This window comes from Epargyreus clarus, unplaced genomic scaffold (genome assembly GCF_041222505.1).
Source record: "Epargyreus clarus isolate Ecla_fem2 unplaced genomic scaffold, WU_Ecla_fem_2.2 ptg000023l, whole genome shotgun sequence".
NCBI classification, from domain to species: Eukaryota; Metazoa; Arthropoda; class Insecta; order Lepidoptera; family Hesperiidae; genus Epargyreus; species Epargyreus clarus.
The window spans coordinates 10,224,384-10,245,870 of NW_027332230.1; the positions used below are offsets into that span (position 1 = coordinate 10,224,384).

Here is a 21,487-nt window from a genome sequence, read left to right on the forward strand (position 1 = left end):
TATATTTACTTTAATATATAATGTACTCGTAGCGGAGACATACAGTATTATATAGTTTACTATATTATTTGTATAGAGTGTAGAGTGAAGGAGTACCGTGAAAGTCATTAAATTGGTGGCGATAATGTAGCAAGAGGGTAAAAATAAATTAATTTTTAATTTTGCATTAAATGAATGCCATATAAGCAATAGGGAATATGCACATTTTTATTTTATTATTTTAAACCACTTATCACATCGTTTTAACATAGTAAAAAATATAAACAATTTTATTAGTGATTGAAATATTTTTTTAAAAATTATTTAAAGTATCAATAAAATTTGACACATTTGAACGCCGCCATTTTACGCGCTCTTTGAATGACGTCACGTAGCGTGATTTGTATTAATATTGATGATAACTGTATGCACATAAAGGTATTATTAAACATTTACAGGTTTCATCGCTATTTACATCATAGGAAAGGCTAAATAACCACTTTATAAATATTTCCTGGACTTATTGTGCAAAACCAGTACTATAAACTATAAATACATTATATAGTGTTTTTTCTTTTGCAAAAGATGCGAAAATACGAAAAATGTGGTGCAAGATTATAGGAAACAGATATAGTATCTCCAAAATCGCATTAACATTTGTATTTACATATTGCATTGATCATCTACTTCGTTAGGTACTTATCGACTTCTACAACAAATACTATCATTTGAAACACACAAAATGCATTATAATCTATTATAATATTATAAAGATAGATGAAGATAGGTGATTGGTTGAAGGTGGTAGAACCCTTTGTGGTTCGACTCCGGAGGCACTACCGCCACACCTATTTCTACCTAATAACAGCAGTGTTGGGTGATGCTGTGTTCCGGTTTGAAGGGTGTGTTAGGAGACAGACTTTCCGAGGCATTCCAGCTTAGTTCTCAGGGGTAGCGGCGCATCTGTGGCCGACCTTAGGTGGGAATATCTAATCCTATCTGGGGTTGATTACATATGTCCATGGGCGGACTGTATGCTCGTCTGCTACTCCTATATTATAAAAAAAAGAATATTAACATAATAAGTTATGATCAGTTAAATATTTCCGAATTGACCTATGCATAAAAACCAGTTTATTCATTTTGCATATTTTAGGTAAATAGTCCGATTGTGCTTTGACAAAACTACTTTCAATCATTGTTCTTGATTATTCCTAATAATACTATGTAGAAAAATCGCACTAGGTAATAAATAACACTGTAGGAATATAGACAAAAACATTTTTTTCTCTCAAACAGTTTGAATATCGACGCCGATAAACATCGTAACACGCTATGTGACGTCATTTTTCGATTCGACCAATGAGAATGCGTTTTGCAAATTTGAATTTCGCGCGCATAATTTACGATTTTTGATTAAAGTTTTAAACAATTTAACACGAAATAAAGAAAAAATAATGGTTTAGATGTAATTTCAGGACCGTAATGTACCGAGGAAAAAAATAACAAGCAAATCTAAATCACATGCATATTCCCTATTAACGTTTGGAAATTTATTAAAGTACATTTAATCATAACATGTAACGGCATAAAATGAGAAAATTCATAATTTTGAAGCTATATATTTATTATATATTTTTAACTAAGCGCACTTCATTTTGTTTGCATCTTCAATTTTCATGCTTCTGCTACCTTCATTTTCTACACTAGCGTCCTTTAGCAAATAATGACAGGCGAATTATACATCTTCATCATCAGGACTAGCAACGTATCTGTTGGTTTCAGACCTCCAAGGACTTGTGCCCAGTGACCATTTACCATAACGTGGAGTACATGCTCGTCTGCTACTTCAATGTGTGATAAATATCAAAGTTTCTAATATATTTCTTTGGAAAATTTAATTTAGACACATTTTAAACAATTTAGTTTCCTGTATACAAATCGAACAACCTTACGCTGGCCAAATTTGTTCACAAATATAATCAATGGGTCCAACGAAGTTAGCATAGCTATAAAATAAAAATAAGTGTTTTTCAACTTATCCATAGTACTGGGTTGCGCCTGTGTGTATAGTTGTATACGCATTATTTATTTTAATACAGATACCTATGCTTAAAATAAGGATAAAATAAACTACAGATCCAATTGTTACCTACTTTATTACTTAAGTACATAATATATTTTCTTGAAAGTTCCACTTACATTTTAAACATACCTATGCATACAAAGAATAGGGCATTAGAAAGTAGAAAGTTATATTATTATCATTGTGCACATGTATAATATATTTATTTATGACTATTATGACTTAGACAATCCACACAATGAGCATTATAGTCTAAGTAAATATAAAACGTTTACACTGTTACATTAATAACATAATTCAATAAATAAGAACATAATATACACTTGAATGAAGTGAAGACAATATTGTATTATACCTGAAATGAAATAAAGTCGTAAGTAATTACAAACGATTTAGTTTGAAAATTGAGCATACGTTAATTCGAAAAATATAATATTTTATTACTTAATTATTAAAAAATTGGTATCTGAAGAAATGAGTGTTGATTGGCGAAAAAAATATTTTCATTTAAATACTAGAAGATCCAAAACGAATAAAAATATATTTAGGTCACGCTGTCACTCAAAATCTTTAATTCATCGTACGGAGAACTGTAATGGATGCATACTTACTTACCGATTCTTTATGATCGTAATAGTACATTACGATACGAGGACGAAAAATTTTTTTCTGACAAGTGTGAGTTTGCAGGCCGAGCCGCAGGCGAGGACTGCAATCACACGAGTCAGAAAAACATTTTTCGTCCGCGTGTTGTATAAAATTTTATATTACGGGGTCGGAAATGGGGGTTTTGCGCACGCGAAGCGTGCGTAAAACGTCAATTTACGCACGCCGTGATATAAAAAATTATAATATTTAAAGGGTTCACTGTTGGACGGCCTCTGACGGAAAACGATTCCGACACAAATTACAAAATATTTTACTTAAAAGCGTTCTATGTCGTTTTGCGGCTTGTGTTAATTATTTAATATATTTAGGTATCGTTCTAATCTGTTGATAGACTGTAGCAGAGTTGAAATTACTACACTGCAAACTTCAATTCTATAAAATCAAATAGGTAATAGCCTAATGGTCGCATTCACTTAATATTGCTCTTTGCAGGACAGGAAACTAAAGTAGTTTTATTACTTCCGAGGTACTAAAAGAAAAATTATACTGAAGTCAAGTAGAAAACTACGGCAAGCCATGATTATGAATATTAAATACGAGTAGGTATCTATTATGTTCATTAGAGTACCGTGCACCATGATAGTTATGCATCTTATTGCATACATACTTCCTATTTTCCAGTGTTATTAATATTACAATATTTTCAACTTTTCAAGTTATAGCTACCTATCGTTTAGCCGCAGAAAGTGCACTTCTAATAGAGACTATTATAACTTTGGTTGAAATCTGCAATTTAACCAAATCCTACGTTTCACATTTTCAATTAATTGTATTAATATAAGTTCTTACGTAACTTTAACTACCTACTTATTAATGCACCTAGAAAAATATTTAAGTCGCTACTTAACAAAAACAAACGAATTTAATCATGAATTCATGCATTTTCTATATTAAGTACAATATTATCATCACAATTGATACAAAAATGACTGATATCTTTTAAAGTCCGATAAGTTGAATCGTGTGAATTCTTTGAAGAGTGGGAATCTTTGTCATCGACCGGCATCAGCCTGTAAAAAAATATGAATCATTACTTACTGTCATTGCCATTAAATATGTAAATTTGTTGATGAAAAGGTTAGTTTATTTGGGGCAGATTTTGAGCATATAAGGTTAGTTTTATACCAAATGATCTTGACTGTGTTCATGTTTATTAGATTGTGACATTGTTCATTGAAATGAAATACATAAAAAGGTTCGTCGTTTCGACTCACAGGTTACGTCTCAAATTTCAAATCTATACGTTTATAATAAAAATCATAAACCTACTAAAATTACTAGGCTCATAGGAAAGGAACTTCCCGAGTTTTAACCCGACTGCAGAAGGTAATGTTTTTCGAGTATGTACCTATATGTCTCATTTTTTAGCTTGTTCTATAGCAAAAACTGCTTGACGGATTTTAAAATAATTATGATAGAGTCGTTGGATTTGTTTTAATTGTGGGAGTGTGGGGGCTATGTTTTTGAGTAGTCGTAGTTTTTGTTTTCAGGAACGAATGCCATTAGAAACTATTATGAAATTCAAAATTATTTTTTGCTGCCAATAATGTTCAAACCAATTATGGAAACCTTTTCTGTGTGATCCATTTGGCCACTTTTTCTATTATACATTAACGAATTAAAGTCTACTAGTCAAATACCACCACCGTTACAAATTCAACTACATAAATTGGGTTATTACATATTTTTACCAATAATAATGTATAATTAAAAGTGCACTCATATTTTATTCATACGCATTTTTTTATATGGGGTGCAGAGTTTATTTCATAGTCATACCACCACCTTTTGATTTTGCCCAATCCCATACTATCGTTATAATTCATATTTAAAAATGTATGAAAATTGTTCTGTGCTTTATTTTCAAATAATAGGTACTCAGTGACTTGTTATGTAATGTTACGAAATATGAAGCTATATCTTACATTTATTTTTGGTATGACCCCAAATTAGCTGCTCGACTTAAATCGAAAGCACAAACACCATTCAATGTTTTAGTTGGGACACCTTGGGTATGGTTATCGATGGTGGAAGGGGCAATAAATTGTTGCCGTATCGAGCATAAAAATTTTCATTGTTGTACAAAACAGCATTCTTATTCACGTTCTTAATTACAGATATTTTATGAATAGCATTATCCTGAAAGAGATTTACTAGCGCATAAAAAGCATAAATTTCGAAATCTGTACTTCACAACAATCCAAAAGTGCTTACCAAGGCCTCAGTCTTCTTACGTAAATTGGATCTAGATAATGTTAAAACCAATTCTGATTGTAGCCTGCTCGAAATGGGTTCATCGTCCGCGGGCCGCCGGCCGTCGGTCTTGTCGCCGTTAAGGAACTCCAACTTGGACGGTTCTCGTCTGTTCCCCACATTGTTAACATATTCTCCGATAGTTACGGATACCGGACGCACATTCTTCTTCATAGTAGCTGTGCCATTCGGTGCCTTCACAAAGTAGTTTGACGGTGGTTTTGGCTGAACGTTTAAAGGATTTTTTAATTTATATGATTCAAGTGACTCCACCTCGGCGTTATCGTGACCGTTAGTTTTTAACTTCGTTTCTGCTGCAGAATTTACTTTATTATTATAATCTGGAGTAGGAGTTCTGGCTAATGTTGCTGTTTTTCTAAGATTGTTTTTATTTAAATTTAATTCTTCTGAATTTAGCTTTGGTACTTCAATCTTGTAGTCGCCATTTCTGAATGGCATCTGAAACAATGTCAATTAAATTAAACTTACTTAATAGTGTATTTTTCCAATTCGAGATATGATAAATTTCTAGCTAAATAAGTACACTATATCGGTGTTTCCTTATAAAACAGGTAAAACGATGTTTCTTGTAAGACTGCTAATCTCGGTCTTTCTATATGCACATACATTAGATGCATAACATCAAACGAGTTAACTAAGTTTTTATCCCCATTTACACGAACGTATACCTACTTAATTAATACAAGAACTAGACATTACTAACCGGTGGCGGAGGCGGTGGATTATCCGTGGCTTCACTCTTCTGTTGCACATTATTGTTCACAATTTCTGGGGAAATGTTCTCAACTTTTCTTAGAGGGAGTGTGTGCTGACGATCCTAAGTGAATAAACAAACATCGTATAGAATAATCTAAAAACTTAAATAAAATATACGAAAAAACATAGGAAATTAAATAAGGATAACGTAGAATTATAGGTACGTATGTATATAGGTATATGTGCCTGGAAGGAAAAAGGAAAAAAATACATACAAACTAACATAGTACCTCCTTCTTTTTAGAAATCGGTAAAAATAAATAATATTGCTACTTAATTAAAAAGTATTTAAAAGAAACTCAAGGACCTATATAGCAACGAAAATCATAAAAAAGTTAATAAAATCTATTGCAAGTATGCCTAATGCAAATTTGGTTGGTAATTTCAAACGGTTTCGAATACAATCGAGACCCGGTGTCCAATGTAATCACTAATAGAAATGGTCTTTAAATAATATATAAAAACCTATTTGTGCTACTGAGCCAACTCTTTGTATATGCAGGTATACGTAAACACATTGTGAAATATAATAAAAATAATTAATAAATAATTGCGTTTATTGTTGGAACACGTTCATAACTTACAATATTAATTAATTTTAATCGGTCGCCAAGTAGTGCTTTAGTAATTAAGTTACGTTATTATGTTCAGTAGGTATGAGTCTGACATTGAACTTTGACTGTTTAACTTCAAATAGATCCTTCTAAACATCATAAGATCATTATGAGAAGTAGGTAAATTCATGACAGAGATAAACAGTTTCTTCATATTAATTGAAATTAAACTTAATAAATAGATACCTACCTGGTAACATTATGATTCATAAACAAAATTAATCACATACATGAACGAAACGATATTCATTTGTGTTTGATATAGTGTTAAAGATTGTGGATAATACCTAAAATGACAAAGGTATAGGTAGATATATATATACACTGTAATATGACGATAAATCTACATCTATAATCTAACATAATGTGTAGGTATCTAGACATATTTTTAACACTAATACTTTTGTGTTAACACCGTCTAGCAATCACTGCTGATAACAAAACAAATGATTATTAATATCAATCACTACACCTCATAAACTGTAAGTAGGTACCTGTCAGGAAAAAATACTTTTATTTCTTCATATTCTTGGAAAAGTTTCGCGTGTTTTATCTAAAATCCATTTAGCACGTAAGTATATACTTTCATATATATGACTATTAAGGAGTAAAATTTCTTGAATTACCGATCTCATAATGCAATGCCTCGCTCCAATAATATTAGAATAGAAAGTAAGTCACACGACTTATAATAAAAAAGAAATTAACAAACAATAACTTACTTCGTAACACTGAATAGAAAATAGCGGCTTAGTCTTGTGACTTCTCTTCATTTTAAAGATTTGTTACTAAGGTCTGAGATAAAACAGTCACATTCCGTATTTATCACCCACTTAAATGTTGATTAAATTGTATTCACAAGCTTCAAACACGACCGAGTCAAACTCAAGCGAGATGCATAGAAAATTAAGAATCTTGTAAATAAAAGCAAGAGCGCGTGAAGGTCGGAATTAATTTTTCCGGTGCGCAGAATTCGCGGCGATTCGGTGACGTGATTGTGGATAGCACGGTCGTCAGTCACCGGCGCCGGCGGTGCGCGTCGGCTGCGACTGCAGGTGAGCGAATGAGACAATAATATACCGATATTGCCAATGAGCACACGACTCACGAGACCGGCCGCGCCGCGTCCCCTGACGTTATCAGTGCACAGCGCAAACATTCGTAATCGCTGCGCCTTCGATTGCAGATTTTGCGGTTTATGGATCGTCCTAATCGCCGCTCTGTGTCCGTCACGGTAAACGCACAAGCAAAACCAACCTATTCTCAACTATACGCTACGAAATGATATATTTTCTGTTTTTTAATGTATCATCATCATCAACCCGTTACTGTCCCACTGCTGGGCACGGGTCTCCTCCCAGATTGAGAAGAATTAGGCCATAGTCCACCGCGCTGGCCAAGTACGACTTGATAGATTTCTCAGGTACGCAAATTTCCTCACGGTGTTTCTTCACCGTTTAAGCAAGTGATCATTAATTTGTAATACGCAAATAACTTTAAAAAAATCAGAGGAGCGTGCTTGGGATTTGAACCTCGGACCCCTCGATCAAGCGGCCGAGTTTCTTAACCACTAGGCTAACTAATGGCTTATCAAATGGCTAATGGCTAACTAAAAAAATTAGATCCACTACCTATATAAAATCTATAATATGGGAAAAGAATAATTCCAGATAGGTACGTTTCTAGAAAGTAACCGTGGGTCGAATTAAACTATGACCTAACATAGTACCTAGAAGTAATTATTTCCTTCATATGCCTCTTGAATGACTTCATTGCTTCACTGAGTGCATTCGTATTATATAAAAATTGCGGAAACGTACATCTGTCATTTTCCTGAGATTACTTACACAAGTTTGTTAGTTTTGCGATTTGTATTGTTTCCTAAAGTAGAGACTCTACCGTAGAGCAAAATTATATGCATTTGCGATTCATAAAATAATATCATTAAGTACCTACCTCATATGATTGTTAATACAAATAAAGAAACCTATTTTGCCTACTCAAAATAAAACGATGTTGTACATTAAAATCCGAACGTGTGCTCTAGTTACAGTTTAGGGAAATTACGAGTATACTTTTTGTAGAAGTAAATATTTTTTACGAAGAAGGTGACAATCGAAAGCATTTTTACACTTCTACGTAGCCAATAATGTCTGTTAATTTCACATAAAGCACTTATTTACGCTCCAATACCCATTATGTAAACGTGTTTTAACTAGTGCAGGGCAATTATTAATTTCGTAAAGAGCTGGACACGCTTAAAATGTTATATAACTCCTCTATTTAAAAAAGAATGCAGTAATATTAACGAAGCCTAGTTCTCATACATTGACATTCCTATGTGCAATCAAATATCAGAGACAGTTAACATTACAATGCAAGCAGTTTCTACCATAAAACTTACTTTTTCCCATAATCTTGGAAATCGTTTGTATATTCAGTACCTACGCTTTATCAATATTACGCAACCATTTATAATATTTGTATCGAAATCAATACAATACTAGTTATTTTTTATTAGTTACGGCAAAATGTTACGGTTATATCGTATAATTCGTTTTTAAATTGGTATTGTATTCATTTGACATGAGTACAAAATGTAAGATAACATTAAAAGTAATTTGTACGTTGCCTAAACTATTCATTTTATATTTCAAGAGATATTTGCATAAATATTAGGGTAATTTAAGTTAGTAGGTATAAATATGTGTACCTATCTTAAATATATAAAACTGCATTTTTAGGTACATTAGGTACATTTTTTATATAATTTTAATCTCAAGTTTTCCATGGAAAGTATCAGACGCTCTAGCTTGTTATAATCAGAAATGTCTAGCTTATTTTATATAAAACTTTATACAATGAAAATATTTAAATAGACCTTGATTTTATTGGAATACAATTTATATTAAAAATGAAGCTGTTATACCAACGTATTGTTTGGCGGCTCGCCATACAATTGTTTGTTCACCGTGTATGGGTTATAATAGAAACACTATTACGTACTAACCTTGAATTAAAAAACCTCATGGGACTGTAAGATAAATACATCACGATACGATCAACGGTATACTTATTTTTATTTAGATTGCAACACATTCGTTGTAATAATTATTAATTTACGAAAATTGCGAATAATAGTTTTTGAGCATAAAATAATATTAAATATTATACATAACATCCCGAAAAGCGTTTCTTCAAGTCGATTCTATCAGCTCTCTTCAGAATGTTTGTTTTGACAACGCATCATAACAATTTCTGCTTTTTATGTACATTACGTGACGTCAATACGAAACACTGAAAAAACTACTTACCAAGCTAACACTGTCATGTTCGTTATTTTGATTAGAGCCATTTGTTGGTTCTTGATTCGCAAACATTTTTCTGTGTACCTTCTTGAATTCATCCATTAGTGCATTATGATGTTTTTTCTTCTCGTCTTCTATTACTTTTGGCATATTTGGCTTCTTCACTGGATTTTTTGGAGCATTGTTATCAGGGGCAACGGGTTTCTTATTCTAAGGTGAAACAAAACATGTGTAGTTTACGATGTTAAAACAAATAGAGTTTGTTCATTTATATTTTTTAGGAAAGAAAAACCTCCGCCTATCCAAACCTTAGTGTGTTGTGCGGATGTATCTAGCCATTCAAAACCCAACCTTACAATGGTTTCAAATATAGGTAAAAGTATTAGCAGTCTCTTTTTGACGCAAAGTATCTGTTATGTTTTTATCTTCTAGGGGTTTTTGCTATACCTACTGACGCTGGCCATAATGAACATACATGACGTACTTCTCATCAGTTACATTATAACCAATCTTAATTTTAAATTCAACATCTTTGCATAGAAACAATAATTCCTTGTAAATCTACGAAGCAATCATTAATTTTTAAACATAGTGTTAATAAATATACCCTACATCTGTGGATACGTATGACATTATGGTTCTCCATATATCTATCGACCTTCATATATCAATATCAAATGTAAACAGTTACGATAATAGGATATGATCGATAACAATCTCTAGCTCTTGTTATCTCTATTTCTGACAACCTTATGCTTTTGACAAGCTTTTATGTCACGATAAAAATGATTCAACGTTCTTATTAGTGATCGAAGGATTCAACTCATGATTCTGAATTAAGCAAATAAACAAGACGAGAATAAAAACCTAATTTATCTATGCACTGATTTTCCTCTGTGTAGAGGTACTATGGCATTGCCGAATAGTCAAAATAGTTAAATGTGTAGGTATCTTTAACTTAAAAAAAAAGCATTATTTTCCATCTTAACATTATCTAAACATATATTACGAGAGTTGCTAGACATGTCTCTACAAATTGTGATATCTCGAACATAATTGTATGTTGTTGTATAAGAAATTATCTTGTACCTACTAACTAATTGGGTTAATAACATTGATTATGGTTATTGATCTACTTACCAATTTTCTTCTTTGTATTTCTTCAGCAATGGCACTGGATAATGTAGTTGAGCTGGATATGCTAGCAGCATCCGCGTTAAAGTCATCTCTCGCAGGAGATGAGAAATTGCAATGCGATTTAGCACAGGGCGTAGTATTCATATGATGAACTTCTACGACTATTGTATTTTTCTCGCTATCCCTATTTGTCTGGTTGGGTAGTAGCATACTTTTATTGGCTGTCGTGTTATTGTCGTAACTGCATTGTATAGTCGCACCTTTATCTGTTAAATTAATTATCGTTCTATTTAACGGACTGGTGACTTTCGAATGTTCATATTCTTTACTTTTTCCTCTCATGTTAGTTTTGTTGGTTTTATTTTCGTATGTGTGAGGATTATTCGGTATACTTGGACAATCGTAATCAGGTTCTATGTCGGAGGGAGCATCGAAATTATGGATATCACCATTTTTCCAATCAAATTCCAGGCTGTCCCATGTTCGCCTTTTCATTCGAGTCATGGTTATTCTATAAACAAAGATATCATGAGCAGAAATTTTTAAATGTCAAATCAATTTAAAACATGAAAACAGATTTAAATATTTTTGAGTGAATTTAATAAATACTTAGTTACAAAGTAATTACTGAGCACACGTTTGAACTAACAAGAAAATACAAATTTAAGTTAAATTTCACGTAGTATAATATAAACTAAATTCGAGAATGACCTGATCATTAAAAAATGTATAAGGTAAGGCACGAGTCATAATCGTCTCGTTAGGGTTATATTTCGATTTTTATACCTACGTAACTTATAGATTTAAACATCTATGGACTGCAATGTATATTTCACAGATAAGTGCAAATTGCAACATATAAAAGATGAAAGAAAACTAAACAAAAGTTAAGTATTAAATATTATCGAGAAATACAAAGTAGCTTATATATTAATGCTATACATAACTTTAATGGTACACTTACATTTAGGTACATTTTATTCAAAAACACCCCCAATTTAAATCAAAAAGTTGAATTAACGTTCACCTACTTTTTCGAAAGCGCTTTCGAAAATACAAACCTATCAGCTCGATCAGCGGCTTCCTCAGCAACGCTGGCAAGTCTTCGGCGTAACGCGGCGGGAGGTGCGAGGGCTATGAGCGGAGCGGAGGGCGCTGGACTCCTCTCCCCGGCCGCTGACGACGCTGAGCTATTGTACCCTGAGCTCTCTGGAGACACCAGTTCAGTGCCAGCGCCTTCACGGACCACCAGCTCTAGACGACCACTCACTTTCATTGCCGTTATAGCCTAGACAAACGTGAAGATTCATGTAAGTACCATTGAAAACTTGTCTGGTTGCCCCCTGTGTAAATATAGTTAATAAACTTTTGAAATAACATGTGACGAAGCAACGCTGCGTCCGAATATTAGTATGTATAATGCCTAATTGTAAATGGCTGCTGACGTCCATTTACATGTGTAACCAATTCCAAATAGCACGGATTTACCACACCCTTGAACCCAAAAGCACAACAGCAATATACTCGTATTGCTTTCTAGGAGTGAGCAAGGCAGAAATAAAAACGGTGTTGCTTCGCAGCAGCCGAACGAAAAAAAATCTATCACCTTTAAAATATTTATATGTAAACTCAGGGTAACAAATAAACTTTTTGATCTAAATGTTGTAAAAGTAGGCGCATGATTTAATGCACCATGTATTTGGCCAATACTGTTGATTTTATATATTTTTATACATTTTATTTAATAGACATTAGATAAATATTATCAATTAGCCGTAAATATGATTGATTTGATCGATTGATTATGATATTAAACGTACCTATTAATGGGTCGCGTTGCTGTATCATTTTCGGATAGCCTTGTCAGTTAATATGGTAATGAGTTATCATTATAATTTATAATGTATTTAACTATCGTCTGTTGATGACACATCATCTAATTTCTCCTTTCCATTGTTTCGCTCACAGACAAAATAACCAAGTAGGTTTCTAATTTAGTATGTTACTTAGACATACTAATTACAGCAATAGCAGCAATGTTTACGAGTACAGTAAAATTGGTATCTTGTATGACGTTGTTCAAGCCATTGGGGATTCAGTTTTAGTACCTATATCGTGGAGTTTACAGGTAATCTTCAGTAAACTTCACGTTATCTGTATATTACCTCATGAAACGAAACGTTGGCAAAGTCTTGGCCATTGCACGATAGGATTTGGTCCCCCGGCCGCAAGCCCGCGTCCTGCGCGATGCCACCGTCCCGGACAAACTGGACGAAGATGCCTGGTTTCCAGTCCGGACCTTTACATATTCTGAAACAAAGGATATTATTATTCAAGTATTACAATAAAACAAACAGTTTATAACAACAAAGGACTATAAAATTGGAATCACATTATGAACTTATGAATTTTATCAATATTATCTCTACCTAGAGATCAAGCAAATATTAATTTATCTCTAGTACCTATGTAACTGGACTTTCAAATATTACAAGTCTGTATATAGCTCTCAAACTTGAATGAAGTATGTTCTAAATAAATCCTTGTAATTTTTTGACACCTGAAGTTTCAAGCAGTTAGACAGGATAGCATATGCAGGATATTTTGCATGGAATGTATTCAGTCTACACAAATTAGTTTTTTTAACGTACTTATATTACTTTTATTTCAATCTTAGACCATCAAATCCTCTAATTTGTAGATCATTTAGATTAACACAAGGGTAATACCGGATAAAAAAAATAAGGCAGTGGAATTTAGCGTTGATTCCTTTATAACAAGCAGACGCATCGGTTAATCTTATATTTTTTAATAATGCAATTAATTTTTACCTATCAAATGAATATTGTTCCAGCAAGATTCTATATTAAGGCCAATAGAGCCATTTCTCCACTGTGGCCTGCTTCGTAATTCTGTTATGAGTTCAACTAAGTAGATTATTAGTTAACGCGGAGGAATCGACAGAATATAAAGTAAAATGTAATAAACCTAAATTCTAGTTCAATTGAACAATTGTAATCTTGTATAACTAAGTTCAAATTATGTATTTATAAGTAGGTATTATAAACGTTAGAAAAGTAATAATGATCATTAATCGTCTAAAAATTCTACCGAAACTAGGTAGTGGAATGAAATTTCACATTTCTGTTTAAAAAAAACATTAAAATGTTTCGGCGTTGTGTTATGTATGTAGGTACTCGTACCTACTCTACTCCGGATCTAAGGATGGTGTTCTTTTGTATTCTTAGATACTTTTTAAATTTGGAGTAGGCATGTTACATTATAATTATTGTTTTGCTTATTATACAAATAAAAGCTAGGTTTTTTATATATTCTTAACGTTCTTTACTTGACAGTATATAACATTCAACTTTGTTTAATCTGGGTTCATCATGAGATCCTATCCTGGGTCTTACTATAATACCTATCAGACTACACCTACGACCCTAAAATAGTGTTATAGTCAGCGAGTTTAATACATGCTATTGTATAAATAGGCAAATATACCTGAGAGATTTAAAAAAAATAATCTCAAAGGTATGTGAAGTCTACCAATACGCACTTGTCCAGCGCGGTGGACTATGGCCTAATCCTTCTCATTCTGAGAGGAGACCCGTGCCCAGCAGTGGGACAGTAATGGGTTGTTGATGATGATGATGAAATATGCAAAATTACATCTCTACCTTTTACTTTTACCAGACTATTTAAGTAAAATCATGACAGATTAACCTTTAATTTGACTTAAATGTAAATTTTGATTATCCATAGTGAGAAGTAATTAAAAGATTGTAAACGCATTTGACCCAACTCACCCGCATCCAAGCTTGGCTCTAGGCGGCACTAATATGGATAATCTGAGGTCGGTCAAGTGGTCCACATTGTGGCACAAGGTTGGCGAGGACGACACGTCGGAAGCCAACGAAGCCCGCTCAGATACGAACTGCCATGACAGCGACTCGTGCTCTTTACTGGAACAAATAAAACAACCATGTTATATTCATAGTACATAACTGGCCAAAGTGCGAGTCAAATACGCATATGCAAGGTTCCGTATCACCAAAATTTCTTATTTCAAATTTCTTTTAAAAATTCTTATTTATTTTTTGTATTTATTATTTTAAGAGCAACACAAATAAATGCCTTGTTAAAATTTGAACTGTCTGAATTACGGTTCAAAAGATAGACAAGAAATAGCCCTGTGACAGATGGACAGACAGTGGAGGCTTGTAAATTTCATTTTTACTTTTTGGTACGGAACTACGGACAGTACGGAACCATAAAAACAACTAAATATTATAAAAAAAAAGTAATTTAAACATTTAACCAAGCAGTTTTAAAATAATATTTATTTCTAAAATTACGACGCTTAGCAAAAAAGGTAAATTATAAACGATTTTGCTTTATGGATAGTTATTAAAACTGATTACTTTGTTTAAAGACATTGAATATTCTGAGTATATCTAGGTAATTCCAAATGATAGGTTTAACACGCTAAACATTAGGGGTATATATACCTACTAATTATTTCATAAAACATATAATTTTTAAATTTATCTACAATATGTAAAAATAGAGCTAGTTATTATTATAAATAGAGCTAGTTAGTTATCATTATTAAAAAAAAAGTTAATACTTACTCTTTTACAGGCACCATTCCCACATCTGAAACAAAATAATATTTTAGTGATAAAATAAATTTCACAAATTGTGTTTTAAAATGCTTTTTATATATACTATAGAATAAAATTAGCAAAGGAGCATGCGGTCCACGTGATAGTAAGTGGCTACTGCCGTCCATGGACATCTGTAAGCAACCCCAGAAAACATTAGATTCCCAGCTGAATTCAGCCACATATGTGCTACTACCCCTGAGGACTAAGTTGGAACATCTCACATAAGTATTATACATAGTATTACCGCACTATTTAATGATTAATCAGAATTGTGCAATAAATTAATAAAACATGTATATATGTATTGTATTAAAGTTAAGGTATATAATAAGTTTCAAAACAAAAGCCTGATCATTTTAGTCAGGTTATCAGGATCCTGTTCGCGTGTTGGCACTTCTCAGAAAAAGCAACATAACAATACCTTAGCGGGTGGTCCGGTCAAATAGCGAGGTTTTGTTGACCGTACCCATAACATGGAGATAATATTACACAGGCTTGCAGATAACTCTTAGTAAAGTTATATGTATAAGAAAATATATAAGATAACTATTACGCTTCCAATATCTGTGAGCATTGCAAAATCTATCTATGAACGATCTGTTGCCGATAAACTTGGGTACGTTAATGTTTATATAATGATGTGCAAGATTTCAAACTAGTAAAAAGATGCTACACGATGAGGACGTAGTTTTATGCATGTGTTATGACAGTTATGAACCAATTTTAACTGTACTTTTACGCAAGTCTAGCACTTATAAAGTTATTTACTATAGAGTATAGTTCGTAGGGATAGGAGCTTCACGTAATATCTCACCCAATATCAATTTTGCCAGAAACTATAGAATTGAAACATGTCAATCACATTAAAATATTTAAGAAGAAAGATGTAAACGTAAGTAAATAACGTAAAAAAGTAATCTGACTGAACCAACTTTAACGGAAATTTTCATTTTAAATTAGAGCTACTTTCGAGACAAGATGCAACTTAAGGTACTTTTGACCAAAAATTAGATAACTATGTTACCTTAATATACCTGCGTAGAAAATGATGTGACCTACTGACGACTATGGACAGTGGGATTACCATACTGGTATGTTATGTTAAGGCTAAATAACTTTATCTAAATAATCAATTAGGATCTCTATTACAACGTCTACTGGTTGTCACGCGCCGTATTAAAGAGACAACCGTGAGCCAAATTATATATATTTTTGACGCTCTGTTTGTAAAAAAAAATACTTGTCATACTTCTGAGTTACTTGGTGAAAACTCGACGTTGGGTCTCAGCATACGCTATGCGTGGTCACCAAAGAAATGCTACGGGGACATATACCGACGAGGTACAAAAAAATGGTAGTAGTAGTGATCAAGTAGTTCAAAATTTGTTCTTACATCTGACTTTGACTTTGAGTCTGGACTGCGCAGAGAGGTAGTGCACGAGCTCAGCATGCACGGCATCGTCCACCCGGTATCCGTTGACGCTCACCACCTGGTCGCCAACCTGCAAATAATAACAATAACTTTTAACAATTCGTCGTCTTCATCATACCATTTCTGCTGAGCACGACTCTACATTGAGAGGGGCTTAAGCCATCGTAAAACGCACTGGCCAGGTACACATTTGTTTGAAGGTTTTAAGTTTTATTTTAATAATAACTAGGTAAGGAGATGTTCTTTTCACGTTGATATGAGGCTTTGGAACGCCTCATATAAGTCTCTATTTTTAAAACAGAACACAACAGTGCTTAATATTGCTATTAGGAGGCAAACTTAGATATTGTATATGGTTTCGCTGTAGCCGAATTACGAAGTATTTTATAACCTTTGAAAATTATTTATTTTAATTTAGAATAAATAATTTCCTCTTTTAATTACAGCAGAAAAGAAAGAAATTGTTACAATTGCATTAGACTATACACAAATATAAATTATTAATTTTGTCTACCAGCACTTAATTCTGTCTATGTCAGTTCTAATTGTAAGACACAAAAAGGCAGCGCAGACAAAAATCAAGAAAACCATTAAAACATCTTAAAAAGAAGAAAAAAAGCAGTAGCGAGGTACGTTAAACCACGTTAAATCTATTTCTTTATTCACTTTCACCTGCGTCTTCGAAACAGCGAAATAAATTAGCGATTTACCCAGTTATTTTGTTCTTGTTCAAGATACAGAAACGTAGCGTGATCGCGGCTCGGAGCTAGTGATCAATGGGTGTGTGACGTCACGGCGCGTATTAAGTGATGCTGTGATGTCAGCCACGTCGCGGGCGCTGCTCCCGCCACTGGCAGTGACGACATCGGCACTACTTTCTTCACAGCACTCGTCCGGCATCTCCGGCTGGGCTCGCGAGCCGCGCCGGGCGGGCTACTTGCCCCACATATTAAGCAACTTTCGTTCAGACTTTCGTTCCAACTCTTTTTATAAACGATTCTCGAGATTGCCAGACTCAGCGGCGTCTAGCCCTTTGGTAAGATTAAGGACTCAATTTTCTGCATGAACGAGTAGAATGTCACAATACAAAGTTGGTTCTGATGATTTCTAAGACGAATTGTTAATTAACGCCACATAATTAAAATATGAATCTAAGTTTTTTGTACGAAGTTTACGAAAGTATTACCAAAAGTGTATTTTGTAAGATAACCGCCTGACTTTGGTGGTCATTTATTATTAGGAACGTCCATGAACCATGTAAAATTATCACGAGTTCACTATTGAAAAGCTTTACATATTTTAATCATAACACACCCATCAAACTACATATAACACATTTAAGGATATGCAGGCATTAAAACGAAAAATAAGAGGCGATATTACTACCTTAATTCTACTACGAAATTATGTCATCTATGATGTATATCGTTACAGGCCCGCGGGTCATATGCGCAAGATACGATCCGCGGCACGTTTCAGGAAGCGACAAAAATGTATATAATTATTTATAGAGAAAATTTAATTTTTCATCCATCATTTTCTATAATGCCAATGTTCTCAAGCCTGGGACGGAAGTTTTAGGGAGCGGGCAGACCTTTTTTTTGACCTATTTTCAGAGGACAGCTCAAGTCATATTTTATCTAGAATTTGGCCTGCCCTTTATAATAGTAGTTAACACAATTGAAAACAATTTCCTTAGAACATAAAAATACAAGTTAACTTAGGTACATAGTTTAAAATGTACATTCAGATAATTTTCTATTGAACAATCTTTTTAACAACTAACAAGTCAGATCACTATACCTACTTGACAGATAATCTGCAAGTCAATGTAATTAAAACCCGTAACAAACAAATAGTGAATGTTAACACGTATCATATGAATTCTGATCCCCTTCATCACTTTAAACTGGCTTTCATTCTGATTCATACGTCGTAATCTGATAACGGATCACGAATCGATACATGAATAATTCCGTAGCCCATAGAAGCTGATAATACTAGGCTAGAATTCATGAGTTAACATGACGTTTTACGTTACATACTATTACTATTTTATACCTACGATTACTATTTTTTAAATAGGATGATATCAATGCTAAGCAACAGTGAGAGTGCAATATTGTAATACATATTGTATACAATTCTTCGTTTCATGACAAGTCATAGATATTATATGGGTATGTTTTCGTTACAATACTTTTTTAATTATTTTAATGTTAATAAGAGTCTATTTTTGCTGAGTAGCAATCTAGCGGGCAACTATACAAAAATAAAGAAGGATATTATATTGTTTAGAGAATAAGATGTCATAAAATTCAGAGGAAATAAAGAATGGAGTTGTTATTGAATCTTTTATTTTATAAAATGGTCTTTATAAAATAAAAAATTACTCCCTTGCAGTACCTATCTGATATTTTTGTATAACAAATTCATAGTACACGACGCTATTCTAAATCAGATTAAAGATAAAGCTTACACGTTTAACCCATGTAAGGTCAGACCTTTGTTGGATGTTTTTAATCGCTTGAAAACCTTAGAGAGAGATTACGGAATTGTTACAGAAGGTTAAACAATATCTGTCTTCAAAAACAAGTATAAACGACGATGTTATGAATTTTTAAAACTGACGTATTCGGTGTCACTCATGCTTCCAAGATGAATCTGACGATACCTCATAGGTTACCATGTTAAAATCTGTCAATTCGTTTCTACCGTAGAGTTTGCCAAACAATTTGCTGTAAGTACTTACAAGTACAATACGCTCAAAAAAGATTACCTTCATGGTGTCGTATTCGGGTAAAATAGCAGGGTAAATTACTGAGCAGATCTCTCTGCTTATTTGAATTTAAACATAATTGACCCTTTAAGTCTATAAATAAAAAGATTATCCACTTTTAGTGTTTAATTATTTCATATACATTTAGATATGTTCATATCAAAATAGAAAGCGGAATTGTAGGGGTGGGGATTCCCAGTGGCGAAATTTTTTTCGCAGATGAGCACTCAACAACTACCTAATCAATTCCAAGCAATTTACAATAACGTATTTTCCTACTTCCATATATTCTCAGAGATGGCCAATTGGTCACCATTGAAAAATTTGAAGCATTTGAAGTGCTCTCTTTGCACGTAGGTACTGTCAGATACTTCAAGTAGTACTTGTAATTATTGCACACTTGGTCAAGTTCTTAAAATACTTATTGTAGGGGTAGCATTTTTGATAAAAACACTACTGCCTTAAAGTACAGTGACTAGGAGTCATATTCCTTATCTTTACAGTTTCGGAAGCACGGTTCATATTAGATAAATAATAAAAAACGCCATTTTACTTCATATTATTATACCAATTATTTACGCAGGTACATGACGCTACTTGCATACAGACATACATATGTATTTACATGAATAAAATAGGCTGAGCTATTGTCTACCTACCGCCACAGCTGAGTAAACAGCTTCATAATACTTTTACATGCATCAAATATTAATACGAATAACACGTTAATATTACTTATACCCATGTCATATAACGTCTGGTAATGAGTCATTAAAAACAACTTTAATCTATGTCATTTTGTAATTTTACATCTCACATATTTTTCATTTTAGTAGCAAGTATTTCAGTTCTGTAAAATTCATCATTTTAGCTCAAAAACTGATTTAATTTCTAAGGGAATTAAACGCAGACATAGTAAAATAATAGCATAGAATAGAAAAAGAAGAACACAACAAAATCACTACAGCACAAAGATGTGCTGTAGTGATTTTGTTGTGTGTGATGTGTGTGATGTGATGGAGCTGCAGTCTCATAATATTGCAGTCTGAACATCAGGCGTATTAGAGTAGAAGAAAAGTATATAATTACACATTGTGACATTTCATTACGTACCTATATAGTGAATTGAAACCATTGGAAAGATGAAAGCAGGTAACTGAATATGATGGATGGTAAAAATATAGACGGGAAACATAATACCGATAACAAATCTCGATTTGCTTTCCCAAGTTTCAGTGGAATTCTCACGATTAGGGGATTCGAATTAAATTCAATAAAATATCGATAGAAATCGCAAAACTCGATTTAAAATTGATAGGCATATCTTTTTAAACTCGTCAAACATGTTTTTTACCAATTCTCATTTCTGTAAGTCATAAAATTTAATAGGTATAAGTTAATGGTTAAAAACTTGATTGATTAAAATTTTCGTAACATAGTTTAATTTGATGACAAGAAAGAAGTCCTCAATGGTATTTAAATATTTTAAGTATGAAATTTATGTATTTTAACGTATTTAACTTGATCATTTCAGCAAGTTTTAATTTTATATATACACATCTAACTACTATTTTTATAAAAAATATATTTTATTCTTAACAGTAATTTTATTATGTTTTTGTCGTAATTTTATTTCACTAAAGTTATATAACGTAGTCGCCACAAAAATATCTACGGACAATTTCTTGTTATTGTAATAGGAAATAATAAAGCTAAATATATTTTCAATTACTCAACTGGTTTAAATATTTAACAAAGTGTGGGTATTTCATGAAATTAA

At 32.9% G+C, this 21,487-nt stretch overlaps 1 protein-coding gene across 2 annotated transcripts in view; it reads right to left on the bottom strand.

Annotated features, from left to right (window-relative positions):
* Positions 1–3,595: 3,595 nt before the first annotated feature.
* Positions 3,596–21,487, bottom strand: part of LOC140751967 (uncharacterized) — a 33,965-nt gene continuing 16,073 nt past the window's right edge. Inside the window, exons 3-13 of one of the 2 annotated variants that reach the window (XR_012103402.1) lie at positions 16,890–16,998; positions 15,461–15,485; positions 14,636–14,791; positions 12,989–13,133; positions 11,885–12,111; positions 10,827–11,334; positions 9,693–9,896; positions 5,712–5,825; positions 4,949–5,446; positions 4,660–4,873; positions 3,596–3,744 (exon numbers count right to left, since the gene is read on the bottom strand). Coding sequence is in view for 1 of the 2 variants with exons in the window: in XM_073086106.1 (XP_072942207.1) it covers positions 3,727–3,744; positions 4,949–5,446; positions 5,712–5,825; positions 9,693–9,896; positions 10,827–11,334; positions 11,885–12,111; positions 12,989–13,133; positions 14,636–14,791; positions 15,461–15,485; positions 16,890–16,998 (2,004 nt within the window). In the remaining variant the exon portion in view is untranslated. The remainder of the gene's footprint in view (positions 3,745–4,659; positions 4,874–4,948; positions 5,447–5,711; positions 5,826–9,692; positions 9,897–10,826; positions 11,335–11,884; positions 12,112–12,988; positions 13,134–14,635; positions 14,792–15,460; positions 15,486–16,889; positions 16,999–21,487) is intronic. The other variant, XM_073086106.1, reaches the window with a different exon arrangement.